General features: G+C 39.0%; 4 protein-coding genes and 1 long non-coding RNA gene across 5 annotated transcripts in view; all 5 read left to right on the top strand.

The window, feature by feature from the left end:
- LOC125314483 (tRNA-specific adenosine deaminase TAD2-like) overlaps positions 1–15,637 on the top strand; it is a 636,221-nt gene that overhangs the window by 131,089 nt on the left and 489,495 nt on the right. Inside the window, exon 6 of the mRNA XM_048276860.1 lies at positions 15,292–15,396. Coding sequence (XP_048132817.1) covers positions 15,292–15,394 — 103 coding nt within the window. The 3' untranslated portion in view covers positions 15,395–15,396. The remainder of the gene's footprint in view (positions 1–15,291; positions 15,397–15,637) is intronic.
- LOC115729247 (disease resistance protein RUN1-like) overlaps positions 1–15,637 on the top strand; it is a 1,053,956-nt gene that overhangs the window by 660,981 nt on the left and 377,338 nt on the right. The window lies entirely within an intron of this gene.
- The window catches only part of LOC115757311, a 211,644-nt gene that overhangs the window by 135,732 nt on the left and 60,275 nt on the right, over positions 1–15,637 (top strand). The gene's annotated exons all lie outside the window — the stretch shown is intronic.
- LOC125314486 lies at positions 1,203–13,782 on the top strand. Its single transcript, XR_007197955.1, has 3 exons — positions 1,203–1,670; positions 5,105–5,109; positions 13,563–13,782. It is a non-coding gene; the product is annotated as an uncharacterized LOC125314486 (long non-coding RNA).
- LOC115728737 (TMV resistance protein N-like) lies at positions 6,626–7,235 on the top strand. The gene has a single exon (XM_030659105.2). It carries the CDS (start codon positions 6,640–6,642, stop codon positions 7,114–7,116), a length of 477 nt encoding a protein of 158 aa, XP_030514965.2. The 5' UTR covers positions 6,626–6,639; the 3' UTR covers positions 7,117–7,235.

The following is a 15,637-nucleotide window of genomic DNA, read 5'->3' as shown; positions in this document are numbered from 1 at the left end:
CAATTCCCGTGGATAGCACGAACCTTTTTAGGTATTAAAATGACGTTGTGGTACGAAGACCCAGTTTATGGAAGACTTTCTCCCCGGGGAACGAAGCGGGTCGTTATAATGTCACAGTCATGTGCCCCACATAGATAAAGATGGAGGAACAACAGAAAGGTTGGGCTCTTTTATTAATGCTAAAATTTAAGAACTCTGCCGATAAGCATGGAGATGCTAATGCTAGTTTTCTGTGTTGTTCTCTTTAGAGATGAGATAGAACAGGAAGGCTATTGGGAGATTGAAGGACATGTTAATGGCGAAAGCCACGGTTCCCTGGTAGATGAGGTCGTTCAAGCAGATTCATTTCATATCCATCTTCAGTATATCGTACCAAAAGATATATGGAGAGAAGTCGATTTTGACCAAATCGACGGGAGTTATGCACAATTTAGCCTCACAATGAGTGGAGATGTGAAAGAATGGGGACTCCGAATAATATGTAAGTCGCTAGAGGATGATTTAAAGATTGAGATTCGAGACAATCAATTAATGGATCTAAATTTACTTTGCGAGTATATTCGTAAATCAATAGATTCGGAAGTTGAGAGTTCAGTTTTGCACGAAAATAGTTCGATGAAAACAGATCCATGGAAAGCTTGCTAGATTGTCCAACGAGTGCCGAGGAAAAAACTCAACTTATATCAAAGAGAAATGACAAAGTTTTTCTCCGTTGAGGGATGCGAGCCAAGACCATGGGCACTTTTAATTCGATTGGCAGAGATGATTATGAGGGGCGGACTTCTAATCTCAACAAGGGTATGGCTGGAGAGTCGCATGAGGAGCGGACTTTCAAATTTCCTTTCCTTTCAATGCAATTTCAATTCCAGTGCAACTACTTTATTTTCATAGATTCATCCCTTGGTCCAAGCCCTATTCGTGCATTTCATACTCTTAATATGAAATCAAGGAGCGATATCAGAAATCAAAAATTTCGCGCATTTCAATCCGACTGTGATTTCGATTTGGGTAATAACATTGACTTTGTGTCGACCATGTTGTAAACAGATTCGAACATAGGACGCAAAAAAATTTATCGGAAGCCTCGGCCACATGGCTGCCCGTTATGATGGAAGTCCATCATTGGAGTAGTACAGCATATTTTGGACCATCGCTTTCTTAAATAAACAATTACCTTTCCTTTTTTTTGCTCAAAATCCTTCTGAGCTCCTTCCTGTTCTCCGCCATAGGCGAACTTCGGACTCCATCGACGCACACTTTCAGCGTCACGACTCCTCATCTTCCATACAACACCAGTGAGTTCTGACAAATGGAAAACCGCCACTTGCCAACGGAGGCGACGATCAGAAGCAGTTCGTCTTCCGGAAACAGAGTCCCTAGCAAACTGACGGCAACGGAGACCAGCCAGCGGAGGCGACGGACTACCACCGCCGAACGGAGCCATGGAAACTGGTGACGTTGCTTCGGGTGAGCGATTCTCTCCTGAGGTTCTGGGCTTCATGGAGCTTGCTATGTATAGATCAGGTGATGCCTGGCACATCTGAATTTATGAAGTTGATGTAATATGTGAGCTGGATTTCGAATTCGATTCAGTTGGTGCTACAGTTGCGCGGGAACTTGAAGGATGTGTCGTTGAATTTGTTGGAGAGACACTGAATCCGTGTTTCTTCGTAAGATAGCTTTTCTTTCTTTGTTTTCATATATGGCAATTTATTGAGAGAAGTAGGTGAAGTCTAGGTTCAAAGGAAAAACAGGCGAGGGAGAGTGAAATAATGGGAAGTATGGTGTACATGGTTTGGTTCAGTCCCCTTTTCAGGCAAATACAATGAGCCAATCCGGGTGCTGTAGTTTGGGAGGAAGGGATGGATGGATGGATTTGGGTGCTTTTTGAGTTGTCTAGGAAATTTGGATATGTAGTAATAAGTACATCTGTGTAGCGGGTGATAGGTTTGCCTGGAGAATTGAATTCTGAGAAACTTTGATCACTGGGATAGGGCTCTATCTGTTTTATGAGGCGCTTGAAGAGGCAAAACCATAGAAGTATGAAGAAGATGCAGTGAGATGGCAAGCCACCAGAAAAGCTCGTTTGACTGTCGAGTCCTTTAACCACTTCTTGACTTTGGCAACTAGGGATACTTTGGGAACCAAATTTACTGAGCAAAGGATGACACGATTCAAGCCTTGAAAGTATAATCGACATGGAACACATACAAACAAGGTGATTTGAAGCGGCAATAGACAAGTTATAGTTGTGTTGCTATTCTCTGCTTTGGGGATTTCTTTTTTTTTTTCCTCTATTTGCAGTGTGAATGCTCTCGACACTAAGAGGAAGAAGGAAATGGCACTAAGAGATGCACCGATTCAAAGATAAACTATTGAACTCAAATGTTAAGCAAGAGTAAGAAAAAATAAACGGATCTGTTTCATTGTGATTTGAGCAGTACATAAAGTAGCTAATGTAGATTATGGACAATGTCTTTCTGTTGAATTACTAGTTTTGAAAGAACAAGCTCAAGTACAGGGAGGAGGAGGAGGAGGAGGTTGGGGGGAGGGTGGAGAAGCAAGAGTATGAGTAAGAAGTTTTAGGGGGGAAAAATAAGCCATCAAAACTCTGACTTTTGGAGCCATCAAAACCCATGAATAGTTATTGATATATATAATCTTTTTTTCTTGTAATTGAAAGGGATAACAGAGGCGAGAGGTGCTAATTATAATAGAATTATCTGCTGGATATAGCCCTAGTTTAAGGGTGAACCAAGATAAAATCTTGTGCCTTAATTTCTCTTTCTCGCATTTACTCTTTATTTTGTTGTGGTTGTACCTAATCCTAACAAGTGACCAATCTTTCCTTTTGGCCAATTTTCAGATGCCTTGTTTATCAAATGTAACTTTCCTCTGGACTGGGTAATCTTTAGCCAGATTGCCATTTGAGAAATGGGACAGCATGTCCTTGGTTAAGGAAAAAGATGAAGTTAATAGTTGATAATTTGTTGGTTAGACTCGCTGGGAGAAGTGTGTTCTTCCTTGATCCCTATAGTGAATTACTTAACATATATGGTTCTTGGTCAAGCAATTATCCGATTTGAGCTCTTCAGTTGTGAGTATTTCAAGTGACTGATCGAACCACAAACTTTTCATGCTTCTGAGATAATTAGTACGCCTTGGAAACTCATTACATATAGAAATGATGGCCTTGAAATAATTTGTCCACGCAATGATTAAATGAATTTCGTTTTCTTCTCTGTTTCATAGAATCCTGTAACATGAATATCATTTCTCCTCACCATTTTCCCCTCCTTTTCCTTTCATGTGCTGTGTATGACCTTGCGGAGTTTTTAGGATTTGTTTAAGTATTATAGATATATGCGGAATGCTAATATTTGGATTTCAGCTCCAAAGCCTCACAAGTCACGGGTTACTCAGGCTTCTCCGTAGATCCGCATGCATCGATTCTTCTCGTTGAATCCTCTCATGGCTTTGCATGACTAGGTAAGACCTTTGGATTGTGTTTCTCGCCTCTCTGAACATTGTGGAGAGATTATTTATGTTATTATCATGCAACTCTGCTGCATACTGAATGGTTGTCGCTTGCTTGTGCATAGAACAAAGGGCTGCATGGCATGGCATTCTACAGTATGACCTTTTAAAGGGGAATGGCATGGATTAGGGCGCAATAGGATATGATGCTCATGCTGAGATTGACTATACCTATAGCTGTATGATTTCCTTGTATGATAGTAGTCGGTCACAAGGAGGACGCTATCGTGTCAAATAAAGAATACTCGATTGTATAGTTGAAGGGAAATATCCAAACACATGTCTTATTCTTTTCAATAATCCATATTTGTAGCAATGAAATACTATTGTTTCTCTTCAAGTGAGAAATGATTGATTACAAATATCTATGATCTATATTCTCTATAAAGGACCGTAAATACCTTGCTTACGTATCATTAGAAAATGCATTAACATAAACACAACAGTAAGAAGAGGTAATACAAAAGTGTATCGTGGATGAATCTAGTCGGGGTTCGCGGTGGTGGAGGAACTAGATCGGAAAAAAAGAGGGATTCGAGTTGTAAGATATTTAATGAAACCGTCACTGGAATTGAGATCTCATTCAAAGAGAAAGATATCAAATATCCGGAGTTTCTTTTTGTATATTATTCAAGATGAAGTTAGACAATGTCCTTGCTCTTCATTCCCGATTCTTGGTTTATTCTGATTATCTTGTTCATTGTTTTTATTCTTGTTAGTTAATCTCTTCATTTGACTATAACCTAAGCCAAACTTGCAGTTCCAGGTAGTTCCCATTCTAGAGGTGACCTCATCGCAAAATTACTTTTGAACTATAGTTTTGTGACTCTTTGTATTCTACATGTAAAGCGCAAATCTGGATGTGACATCATTGGTGCTGATTCTAGCATAACAAGATTATCCCCCTTTTGTGTGAGTTGTCGAAATAGTTAATTATTTTGCCTCAAGAACTTACAAATTTGAATAATTATAGTGTGTTAAACAGTACTGTAAGTATAGAGATCCGCCTCAACGTTATTGACGACGTTTCCCTTCATTTATGGTAAGAGGATGTAGTTAGACATCTAGCATCCCAAAAGTGCCTTCAAATGATTCAAGTGCACTCGACTAACAATGCATGTGCCATTTACTGCTTTTCCAGTTCCAGAATTTATTTTCACAAAAAAAAAAAAAAATCGAGAATTTCATCAAGGCACCGGTGAAAGGCAACGCGATGCATGTCCGGACTAGTTTTTGCCCGAATGTTCATGTGTTTACTGAGGGTTGCGGCTGTGATTGGAAGTCCATTTCGCGCTTTAACTTGATTATCAGATTGTAAAGATAATTTAGAGCATAAAGAGTGTAGGCATTGCTTTTCTTATGCTAATTTTTGTCATCTGTATATTCTTTAATCTAGCTTGAATTTTCTTTGTTGTGTTTTTCGTGTTAGATATATTGTATATAGGATTGGGGTTTTCTCTTTTGTTGTACATATTTACATTTATACTTTTCCTTATATGTATGTTTATATTGGCCTTGTGCCAAATGATAAATCCATAATTCCATTCTTTCTAATATGGTATCAGAGTTAGGGTTTGCTTCTTGTGAATAAATCGTCTTCTTCATTGCATCTTCGACTTGCGCCGGCCACCCGACGTTGTCTTCATCGTGCCGACTTCGCGATCCTTTCGACGCCTTCATCGTGATTCGATCTTCTTCAACCTTGTCTCGATCGATCTAGCCTACCTCGTCTTTTGCCTTGTTCTCGCAATCAACCTCGGGTTTTGTTTTCTTCACTCACATATACTTTTGCTTCTGTTTTGATTTATTGATATCAAGATCATGGCTGATAGTAGTGATTGCATTGATCACTATCTCGTAGGACGGCATGCATCCATGCGATTTTCAGCCAAAATAGTCCAAATGGACTCAATTGACAAAATATGAAAATATTTGGAACTCAATTTGCATAATTGAAGGGTGTAGTCTTGAATTGGTAAAAGTGTAGGAGGCTTAGGATGTTTTGGTACTTTACCCTATCTTGATAAGAGGGATTTTGTATAATTTGAAGTTGCGAAAATATTTATTTCTACATTGTAATTTTCCAATACATAATATAGAAAATTTTGAAATGGCGCAATAAAATGTCCATTTTCAGAAATTAAGGCATAAATTTACCAAAATTATCCTTCAAATATTCACTTATCTAAATAATTTCTAAAAAATGATTTGCACGAGATTGATGTAATGTTAACATATATCGGAACATAACCCAAAGTAATCCTTCAATTCCTGTGCATGGGACTGACTTTTTAGGCAATTAAAACTATTAAGACCCAGTTTTTTGGGTCGAAATACTAAGGCCCAGTTCACGGAGAACTTCCTCTCCTGGGAACTAAGCGGGTAGCTGTAATGTCGTATAGTCATGGGGCCCTCATTGATAAAGATGGAGGAACAAACGGAAAGGTTGGGCTCTCTTATTAATGCTAAAATAGTCTGTAATTACTAACTTGACCTCTGCAGTAGACATGGCCAAAATGAACGGGAGTCCGAAACCGGCCCGTTCGGTTCCGACCCGATTTAAAAAAAAAAAAAAGAGAGGAAGTTCAGGAAAAAAGAGCTGTTGAGCTTGGGAACAGGCGGTTCCAAATCAGAACCGAAACCAGCCAGAAATTGGCGATTTTACCTTTTTTAAGAACCGAAATCACCGGTTCCACGGAACCGGTCACGTCTACTCTGCAGTCTAGTACCTCCACTAGCTTGTCAAACCCACATGGCCATGCTCATCCAATCAAGGCCCACCCACGTGGGACCCTCCATCCCGACGCCCCTCGTCCCACTCCACGCCCTCAAGCCCCATCCCAGCCGTCTAAAGCTGGTCCGCAAGTATTCAATTCCATCGCCTGAGTAGACTGGACACTTGACAGATGCACGCTCTCTCTCTCCTTTCTCATCTTGCGTTTACTTTTTAAAAAAATCTCTGACACGCCTCACCTCTCTCTCTCTCTCTCTCTCCCTCTCCTCTCCGTCTCCTGAAGCGAACAGCGACCTCGTCTCTCCTTCGGCGCTCTCTGGCGCACAAGAAGCCAATACTCGCTGCCGATTGTTGAACTCCATCGTCTAATGGCTTCTTCATCGAAACCCGAAAGGACATATCATGTGTTCTTTAGCTTCAGAGGTGAGGACGTCCGGAACAACTTCCTCGGTCATCTATACGGGGCTCTTGACCAGAAAGGAATCTACACTTATGTGGATAGCGAGGAGCTTAGGAAAGGAGAGCAGATAGCGCCGGGGCTTATGAAGGCGATCGAGGAATCGCATATCGCGATCATCATTTTCTCCGATGATTACGCTTCCTCATGGTGGTGTTTAGAAGAGGCGGCGAAAATCATGGACTGTAAGGAAGAAAGAGATCTCATGGTCTTTCCCTTATTTTACAAAGTGGATCCAAGAGAGGTGAGGACACCAAGAGAGAGGTACAGAAAAGCAATGGTTAAGCATGAGTCCAAGTTCGGGAAGGATTCAGAGAAAGTGAAGAGATGGGAGAAAGCTCTTTCCGATGCTGGTAGCTTGTCCGGGTGGCATTTGACATTGGGGTAAGTAGAGCGGAGTCCATATTTTGTGTAAGATGCTAATTTTTCCAAGTAATTATAGAGATTTGTTGTAAAAAATCCACACGCGATTGTAACTGTACGTATGGATGCTTCATCTTATGATTCTTGAAAGTTCCTACATGGCTTAAGTTAAAGTTAGTAATTTCATATAAGAGTTGGTGAATCTAAGACTTAGCTAAAAAGGGAAAATAAAATTTGGAAAAAGTGAAGAAAAGTTGATAATGAAAAGAAAATTAAGCTTGGCAAGTAAGTCAAACGAGAATTGATAACCCAAAATTAGTTGGTAACTTAATCAAAGAAAAATTGGTGATTCTAATTAAGATTGGCAATTGCTGAAATTAGTTCGTAACTTTAAAAAAGTTGGTGAATTAAAAGAACATAACTCGTTCAAGTCAAAACTAGTAGATAATGATTGCATATGACAAATGTTGCCAAGTCACTCTAATTTATGCTGGTGATTTAATATAAAAGTAACTAAATTTGAAGCTGCGAGTTATGTAAATCTAATTTGGTAGGTTGGTACAAAATTGGTAAATTGCAAATTATAATAAAAGTTTGGTCAAGTCGTGTGAAAGGAAAAGTCACGGATCTTTTCTTTCCGACACTTTCTTACACTTACCAACATTTATCAAAATTCACTGGCACAAAAAGAAAAAAAAATATATCTTTTCGGGCATCGAACAATAGAATTCTGCCATATGGCTTTTGTTAATCGCGGATTCATTCGCGTGAGGTCTATAACTCTTTCGTTTGGATCCTTGTTGACCTCTTCAATGTGTAATAAAAGCTCTAGACATTTTATCTGATGGTTATTGAGGTCTTCACGTTTCATTTTGGTAAATTGAGCAGTACAGATGTTCGATTTTGGTCGATCGAGTCCTAAACTCGTTACTGATGGCATTTTGAGTTCGAAAAATCACACGTGTCTGAACATAGAATAGATACGTGGCTTTCTCCCGTGAATAAGAAAAATCGACAATAGGACTTCATTACCTGAAAGTTTTACCGAGTTTTTTTTTTATCATTTTACAGAGTTATTTCAACAGTACAAAATGTCAAATATAACGGTTCAAAAAGGAAAATAAGTAAATCTTCATGTATAAATCAAAAGAACATAAATCACTCGGATGACTAAACGTTGAACCTGAGCTTGTTTTGATTGTTGTGGAGCTCTTGGAGTTCTATTACAACTCGTGAGATACATTTTGCTTTTGGCTGTGATTATGTGGAAATGTGATGTACTCGTGATTGCTCGTTATTTGCTTATTCAAATTGCTAACACGATGCCGCAATGTCTTTGCTTGTTTTGGTTAGTGATGAGGCGAAGCTTGTACGAAAAATTGTGAGGGAGATCTCCAGTTACCTGGACCGACCACCTTTGCATGTTGCTAAGCATCCTGTTGGGATAGATTCCCAAGTGGTTAAGCTGAAATCGATGCTAAACCTTGAGTTTGATGATGGTGTTCTCATGGTGGGATTATGGGGACAGGGAGGCATAGGAAAGACAGCTTTGGCAAAAGCCCTTTACAATGCTATTCGTAGACAATTCCAGGGTTCGTGCTTTTTGGCGGATGTTCGGGAAGCTTCAAAAGGATGTAGGGACTTATTTAGTTTGCAAGAGAAATTACTATCTGACATATTATTGCAAAAGAAATTTGTAGTGTCCAATGTCCATGGAGGCATTAATCTAGTACGAGATAGACTTTCTCACAAAAAAGTTCTCCTTATCCTGGATGATGTGGATGACTCGCGCTAGTTAAATGCTTTAGCAGGAGAATGCGAGTGGCTTGGTAATGGGAGTAGGATCATCATCACTACAAGAGATAAACATTTGCTTACTTGTCATAGGATAGATCCAAATCATGTGTATGAAGTTAGCGCATTGGATGATAGTGAAGCTCTTGAGCTGCTCAGTAAGCATGCTTTTTCGACACACCAAAAACTGAAAATCAAGATGGATCTAGTGAAGAGCTTTCTGAATCATGCTAAAGGCCTTCCTTTAGCGCTTGAGGTGCTGGGTTCCTTCTTATGTAGTAGAAGAGAAGATGAATGGGAAAGTACATTAGATAAAATTTCTACCTCTCCTAAAAAAGACATCAATGATGTGCTCAAAATAAGTTATGATGGATTAGAGTCAAATGAGAAAGAGATCTTTCTCCATATTGCTTGCTTCTTTAAGGGGAAGGGTGCTGAGGATGTAAAGAAAGTTCTCAATAGTTGCGATTTTAAGACAGTAATAGGACTAAAAATTCTCATTGAGAGGTCCTTGATTAGAATTGAAAATGGAATCCTACAAATGCATTACTTGATTCAATTGATGGGTATGGATATTGTGAACCAAGAATGTCGCGATGATCCCCGGAGACGTAGCGCACTATGGTTGTATGATGATGTTCTCGATGTTCCGTCGCACGACATGGTAAGACTTGTAAATACGTTCCAAATTCTGCTATGATCTTTTTGTTCTAATTTCTGAACGTGCATAACCTCGATAGTCTTTGTTTATACAGGGAGATTGTACTGTAAAAGCCATAGTGTTGGAGCCACTTGAACCGACAGAGATATATATCGGTCCCGATGCTTTTACAAAAATGAGAAGGTTGAGATTGCTCATCTTGCGTAATGTGCACAATTCTTTCCAAGGTTCTATATGTATTCCTAATCAGCTAAGATGGTTCGAGTGGCCTGGTGCTCCCTCGATTCCAGAATTTTCCTCTGGTCCAAAGAAATTAGTGGGACTTGGTATGAGCAAAAGCAGTATCACGACAGTCGCAAAACAATTTAAGGTGAGCATTTACCTATGTAGATCTTTATATTATCTACTTCATTTGTATATATACGTACTAGTACCCAAAAGGAAGTGGTGGTCCTCTGATTTAGAAACCTCTTATCTATTTTCTTTCAAAATGACCCTAACTACTTGACGTGAAAAATATTTTCATGAACAGCAAAATTGGCATTTGAAAAATTAAGCGAAAAAATTTGTTAACCAAACCTAGTGAAGAAGCTCAAATCAATCGACATCCTTATATTTCAAAAATCAAATCAAACCTACCTATTGAAGAAACTCAAAATGCAAATATGCTAGCATAAGCTGTGCAGCCTAATTCTACTATGAAGATTGTGTGCATATGACCTTTTTCGAAACAGAAAATTGTATAATGATAGGTTAAAAAGGAAACAAAATACGGCAAATAAACCCGTTCACATGTAGATAAAAGTAAAAACAGCCAAGGAGTAGTTGGCTAAGTGCATTTGATTTGGATGTGGTAGATCAGGTATTCTACTCACAACGGAAATGGCGGAAATGTCATGCATCAGCCGAATTAGCTTAGTCAAGGATTTGAACGCACCGTGTTGTCAAGCAAGCACGACAGTTTGACAATACTATTAATTATTTCTGACCACAAGATTTTCTAATCAATGAGTATTTTATGAAAAACACTCGATGCTGGTGTGCGGGTTTACGGTTGCGATTGTACAGTTCTTGACAGTACTATCAAGGAAGCATTTCCCTCATTGTTAATTACTTAAATCAGTTCTTAAGGAGCATCATTTCTGAGTTGACGTAATAAAGTATTTATTAGGAACTTTGTTAGTGATGTTTGTAATGCGTGCACAACTAAATCGATATAAGTGATCTAGTAGGAGCAACCCACTGGCTTCTCAATAGAAAGTCAGGGTCAGATTTTGAAGTATATTAAAGTTTTATTTTCTTCAATATGCTTTTCAAAGTAGGCTTCATTGTCTTTGCATGACTTCAAAAAACATTGAAGTTAATGAATTTTTGCACAATTACATTGTGATGTCCAGCATTCATTTATTATATAGAGGTAAAGCCAGCATTAACAGAGTGTTCATTCCTATGCTCGCAATATGGCACTTCACTTTCCTTCTATGATCGCCACATGGCATGACACATGATATAATTTTGTCACGGGGCCCATATTCGCATACTTGCCACCTGTCACGTGACACTTCACCTTGCTTCTATATTGCCACATAGCATGACATGTGGAAGAATTTATATTTAGGCTATACGTATCTTTGGACTATGAGTTTGATATTTTCCACTCTTTCAAAATGTTTATCAAAGTTGGTTTTGCTGTTATTGCAGGATTTTCAACAATTGAAGTACATTAACTTGAGTTATTGTGAGTCACTAGTTAGCATGCCCGATCTCTCATGTACTCCGAATCTTGAGGAATTGGATCTCGGGTATTGCAAAAAATTGGTAGAAGTACACGAGTCGGTTGCATATCATGACAAGTTACAGGAGTTAAAGTTAACAGGGTGCTCTAAACTTAGTGTTTTTCCCAAGGTGCTCAAGTCGAAACATCTCCAAGCTCTCTATCTTGATGGATGCAAAAAATTTGAAAGGTTCCCTGATATTCCAAATGAACTTGAAGGCCTGGAAGAGCTTTGGTTACTAGGGACTGCTATTAAAGAACTTCCTGCATCAATAGAAAATCTTGTCTCTTTGGAGAGCTTGTTTTTAGATAATTGCAATAACCTGACAAGTCTTCCGTCTAGCATTTACAATTTGCAAAACCTTGAAAGTTTGGGAATTCGGGGTTGCACAAATTTTACTAGGTTTCCGAAGTACGAGGACTCACTAGATCCGCGCATGAAGACCGGACTTTCAAGCTTAGGATCATTAAGACTTGAGGGATGTAGTCTGTCCGAAGTGGAATTCCTGGAGAACCTTTCTTGTTTTCCCTTTTTGAGACAGCTGCGGCTAACGGGAAACAATATTACTGGGCTTCCTACGTCCCTCAATAAGCGTGCTCATTTGTCCCATTTGATTGTTAGAAGAGATTCCCGAGCTTCCGCCAAGTATCAGCTATCTTTCTGCGGATGGTTGTGAATCTCTGAAAAATAATGGAGATTTAACTTCACATCATCATTTTGTCCGTAAGGGGTTGGCCATGGCTGATATTTACTCAACTGGCCTGGTTAGATTCTCTCTCTCTCTCTAACATACTCATCGATGTGGAGCATAAGCTGGATATAGTGTGTGCTCGAATTGTACCAAAGCAGTAAATGCAAGATTGGAGGCTTAAGAAAAGCAAAGAAATATAAAGTGATTCTGCACATATATGCATGTAATGGAGTTGGCTCCCGTTCTTTCATAGGAATGATTTCTATTACATGAGACTCGTATGTTAACGCAAGTAAGCATTAATGGATAATTTATAGAGCTCTAGTTCGAAGTGGAATTCACTCGAATTACTTACTAAACTCTAATTGAAAATTATTCTATTTGGGTGCTAATAACAAATTTGGGTACTTTCTAACCGTTTTCTTTATAAACAGATGCCTGATGGATTCATAATTATTCTCGATGGAGGAGATATGCCAGAGTGGATCTTCCCTATTGAGGGTTCTATATCTTTCATGGCTTCAAAAGATTTGTATGACAAGTTTCTTGCATTGGCTCTCTGTTTTGTTCTCTGCAACGATGAATCAGAAGAGATACCTTTGGTTGTGTCTCATGCTAATGGCAAAAGGCTGGATCATCTCATACATTATTCATATGAGTCGAATTTGGATCAAATGTCACTTGAGTATCTCACTCCATGTGAATTGTGGGAAGAAGTCGAGTTTAGTCAAATTGATGGGAGTTATGTACGATTTAGCACATCGAGTACAGCAGTGAAAAAGTGGGGATTTCGAATACTATGCAAGCCACTGGAGGATGATTTAAAGGAAGTGCTTCAAGAAAATAAGCTAATAGATCCAGCTTTACTCTATGAGGTTTGTCATGAATCAACAGGCATGCGAAATACTTCCAATTCAATTGGCAGGGATGAGTATGGTGGCGTTGGTCTGCAGCTTTTGTTGTTAGAATGATCGAGAAACTTAAGGAAGCAATTCGTAGGTCAGTTCAGGTAAAGTGAACTCAGCTGATCTTCATTACAATGCATTCTTTCTCCTTCTTGTTCTTTTTTTTCCTTTTTTTCTCTTTTGTTAAATCCTCTTTTCTCCGCAATAGGCAAACTTCGAACTCCACCGATGCTACTTTCAGCATCACGATTGCTCCTAGTCCGAAACCACTGAGCTCTGACGTATGTGAGATCTCTACCTTCCAACTGAGGTGACGAACAGAAGAAGTTCGTCTTCTTGAAATAGAGTTCCTAGCGAACCGACAGTGATGGAGGCAGACGAGCGGAGGTGACAGACTACCACCGCTGTCCAAATCCATGGAAACTGAAGATGTACCTTCGGGTGAACCATTCTCTGCTGAGGTTTTGGGCTTCGTTCGGCTTGCTGTGGATCACGTGAAGCCTAGCACATCTGAGTTGTATTAGCTGACGTGATACTTGGGCTGGATTTTGGATTCGATACTTTTGGTGCTGCAATTGCGAGGGACCTCAAAGAATGTGTTGTTGCATTTGTTCGAGAGCCGTTGAATTAGTGTTTCGTCATGAGTTTTGTCTGTGGATGCTTGGTAGGGAATTCATTGGTAATCGACCTTAGACGCTGCAAAATCAATGACAATATCTAGAAGGTATAGCATTTCTTCAGAGAGAGAGAGAAAGAGAGAGAGATTTGGGGGTGGATTTGTTGTTGTTCTGAAGTGATACCCGCACATTATCCACTCCTAGCAATTGTTGATCTTTTTTATGTTTCTGGCTTAGATATAATTTTTTAATATTTCTTCCTTAGATATAATTTTTTAATATATGATAAAATAGTATATCGGAACAAATATGTTTTTTTTTTGGCCGAAATATCAGAACAAATATGTTAAAAAGTGGAATTTTGTATGCATTATTAGGCTATAAATGGTTTTGTTCTCATTATCCTTTCATAAAATATGACTCTGGCTAACAGTGGCAAGAACTTTGCTATACTATGTACAATGTTTCACGTTTCTCGTCTGCCATTGTGCTCTGTCTGAGTTTTGGACCGAGAACAGTCAAAGAAAAAACTTTAATGTTGTGGGCATTTGAAGAAAGAACCGAAATTTCCGGATAAGGTGTATTGATGATTCTGTCTTAAAAGACCGGGGTTCTTCCAATAAGATTCATGATTTAATGCAATTGGCCTTGACAAAAATCCTGTCCCTAGGATACAATGTGTACACTGTGATCTTCCTCAACCTGCATACCGAGCAAAGGATGAACATGATTCAAGCCTTGAAAGTATAGTCAACATGGAGCAGATACGGGCAAACTTTATGTTGAGACTGCCTTTCAATATTTAATAAGCGTGAAGGAGAAAATATATCTCATGAAATGCATTTCCTAAATTTATATTTGAAATTATACTAAGAGCAACTGTCTCTCTGACGAAGCTCCACAGTTTCATATGCTTGCTTGTTTTTCTCCTACTGCTTTCATTGGCAACAAGACATGCAGAGATGGAAGCTGTTGTTGCACTTCTTGAACAGAGGCAGAGGACTCATTTTCGGCTGCAGAAGTTGCAGAGAAGTTTTCAGCATGCTCTCTTTAAGTGACAACCATGCATAATGTGTGCAAATGATAAATTTGGAGGCTGTTGCTCAATACAGTCGAGGCATTCAAGTAGCTCGGAGGCATGCATTAGGTCAGTTTCTGAACTTGCTTTTGTTTATGATTCCCCTGTACTCTCTTAAAAAAAAAAAAACCATGCGTAATGTGTGCAAATGATAAATTTAAGCCTCGAAGTATCCACTGTTTACAGCGTGTTGTTTGTTCTCCAATGACATTAGGTTTAAGCCATAGCTACCCCAATCACACCTCTTTTAAATCTGATGCAAGAAGTTTGCCAATGTATAGAGCCTAGTTTCTGTCAATTGATTTAAATGGTACACTTACAGAGATAATTTGCTTGCCTGAAAACCTGTATCCGGGAGTACAGACATTTCCTAAAATTGATATTCTTAGAACCTAAAAGTGAACTTCCTAAAGTAAAAGCACATTCCTTTATCAGCGAACTTGCTTTTGCTTAGATGTCACCTTCTGTTGCAAAGTGCTTTGTCAATTAGTCTAATAAATTACCTTTTGGACATGTTTTGCCAATGGAATCTGTCTTGGGTTTTAAGCTGAAGCGAGGTAAAAATGCAGAATTATCAGAAATATTGGGCGGCATTCACAGAAATTTCATCTATGTTTCCCCTTTCAACTGTCTGCCTGATTTATGAATGTTTCCAACCTTTTTCTTGTTTCTCTTGCAGTAGTGGAAATTCTGGATCAAAGGGATTCAAAAGTTGTGGAGGTATAATGGCATCAGAAGCAATTTCTCTTCTGCGATATCTTTTATGGACAAGGAAACCCTAATGCTATGAACAGACATCAACAATTTTGATCAGCTAAACTGTCTGTTCGAAAGAATGTTATAATAGGCAACCTAAGGGAAAATGATCATCTCTTCCAATGGACCCATAGTTAAATGCACTCTAAGAGGCTCTTATGAGCCTAGGAAAGCAATTCTACCTTTTAAGCCAAAGTTTACTTTATCAATCAATGAACTTGAGTACCGTTCCTGCTAGCAATATCTCCCTGAAGGACCATTCCTGGTAA

This window comes from Rhodamnia argentea, chromosome 3 (assembly GCF_020921035.1).
Source record: "Rhodamnia argentea isolate NSW1041297 chromosome 3, ASM2092103v1, whole genome shotgun sequence".
Classification (NCBI taxonomy): Eukaryota; Viridiplantae; Streptophyta; class Magnoliopsida; order Myrtales; family Myrtaceae; genus Rhodamnia; species Rhodamnia argentea.
This window is presented reverse-complemented; position numbering and strand designations above follow the sequence as displayed.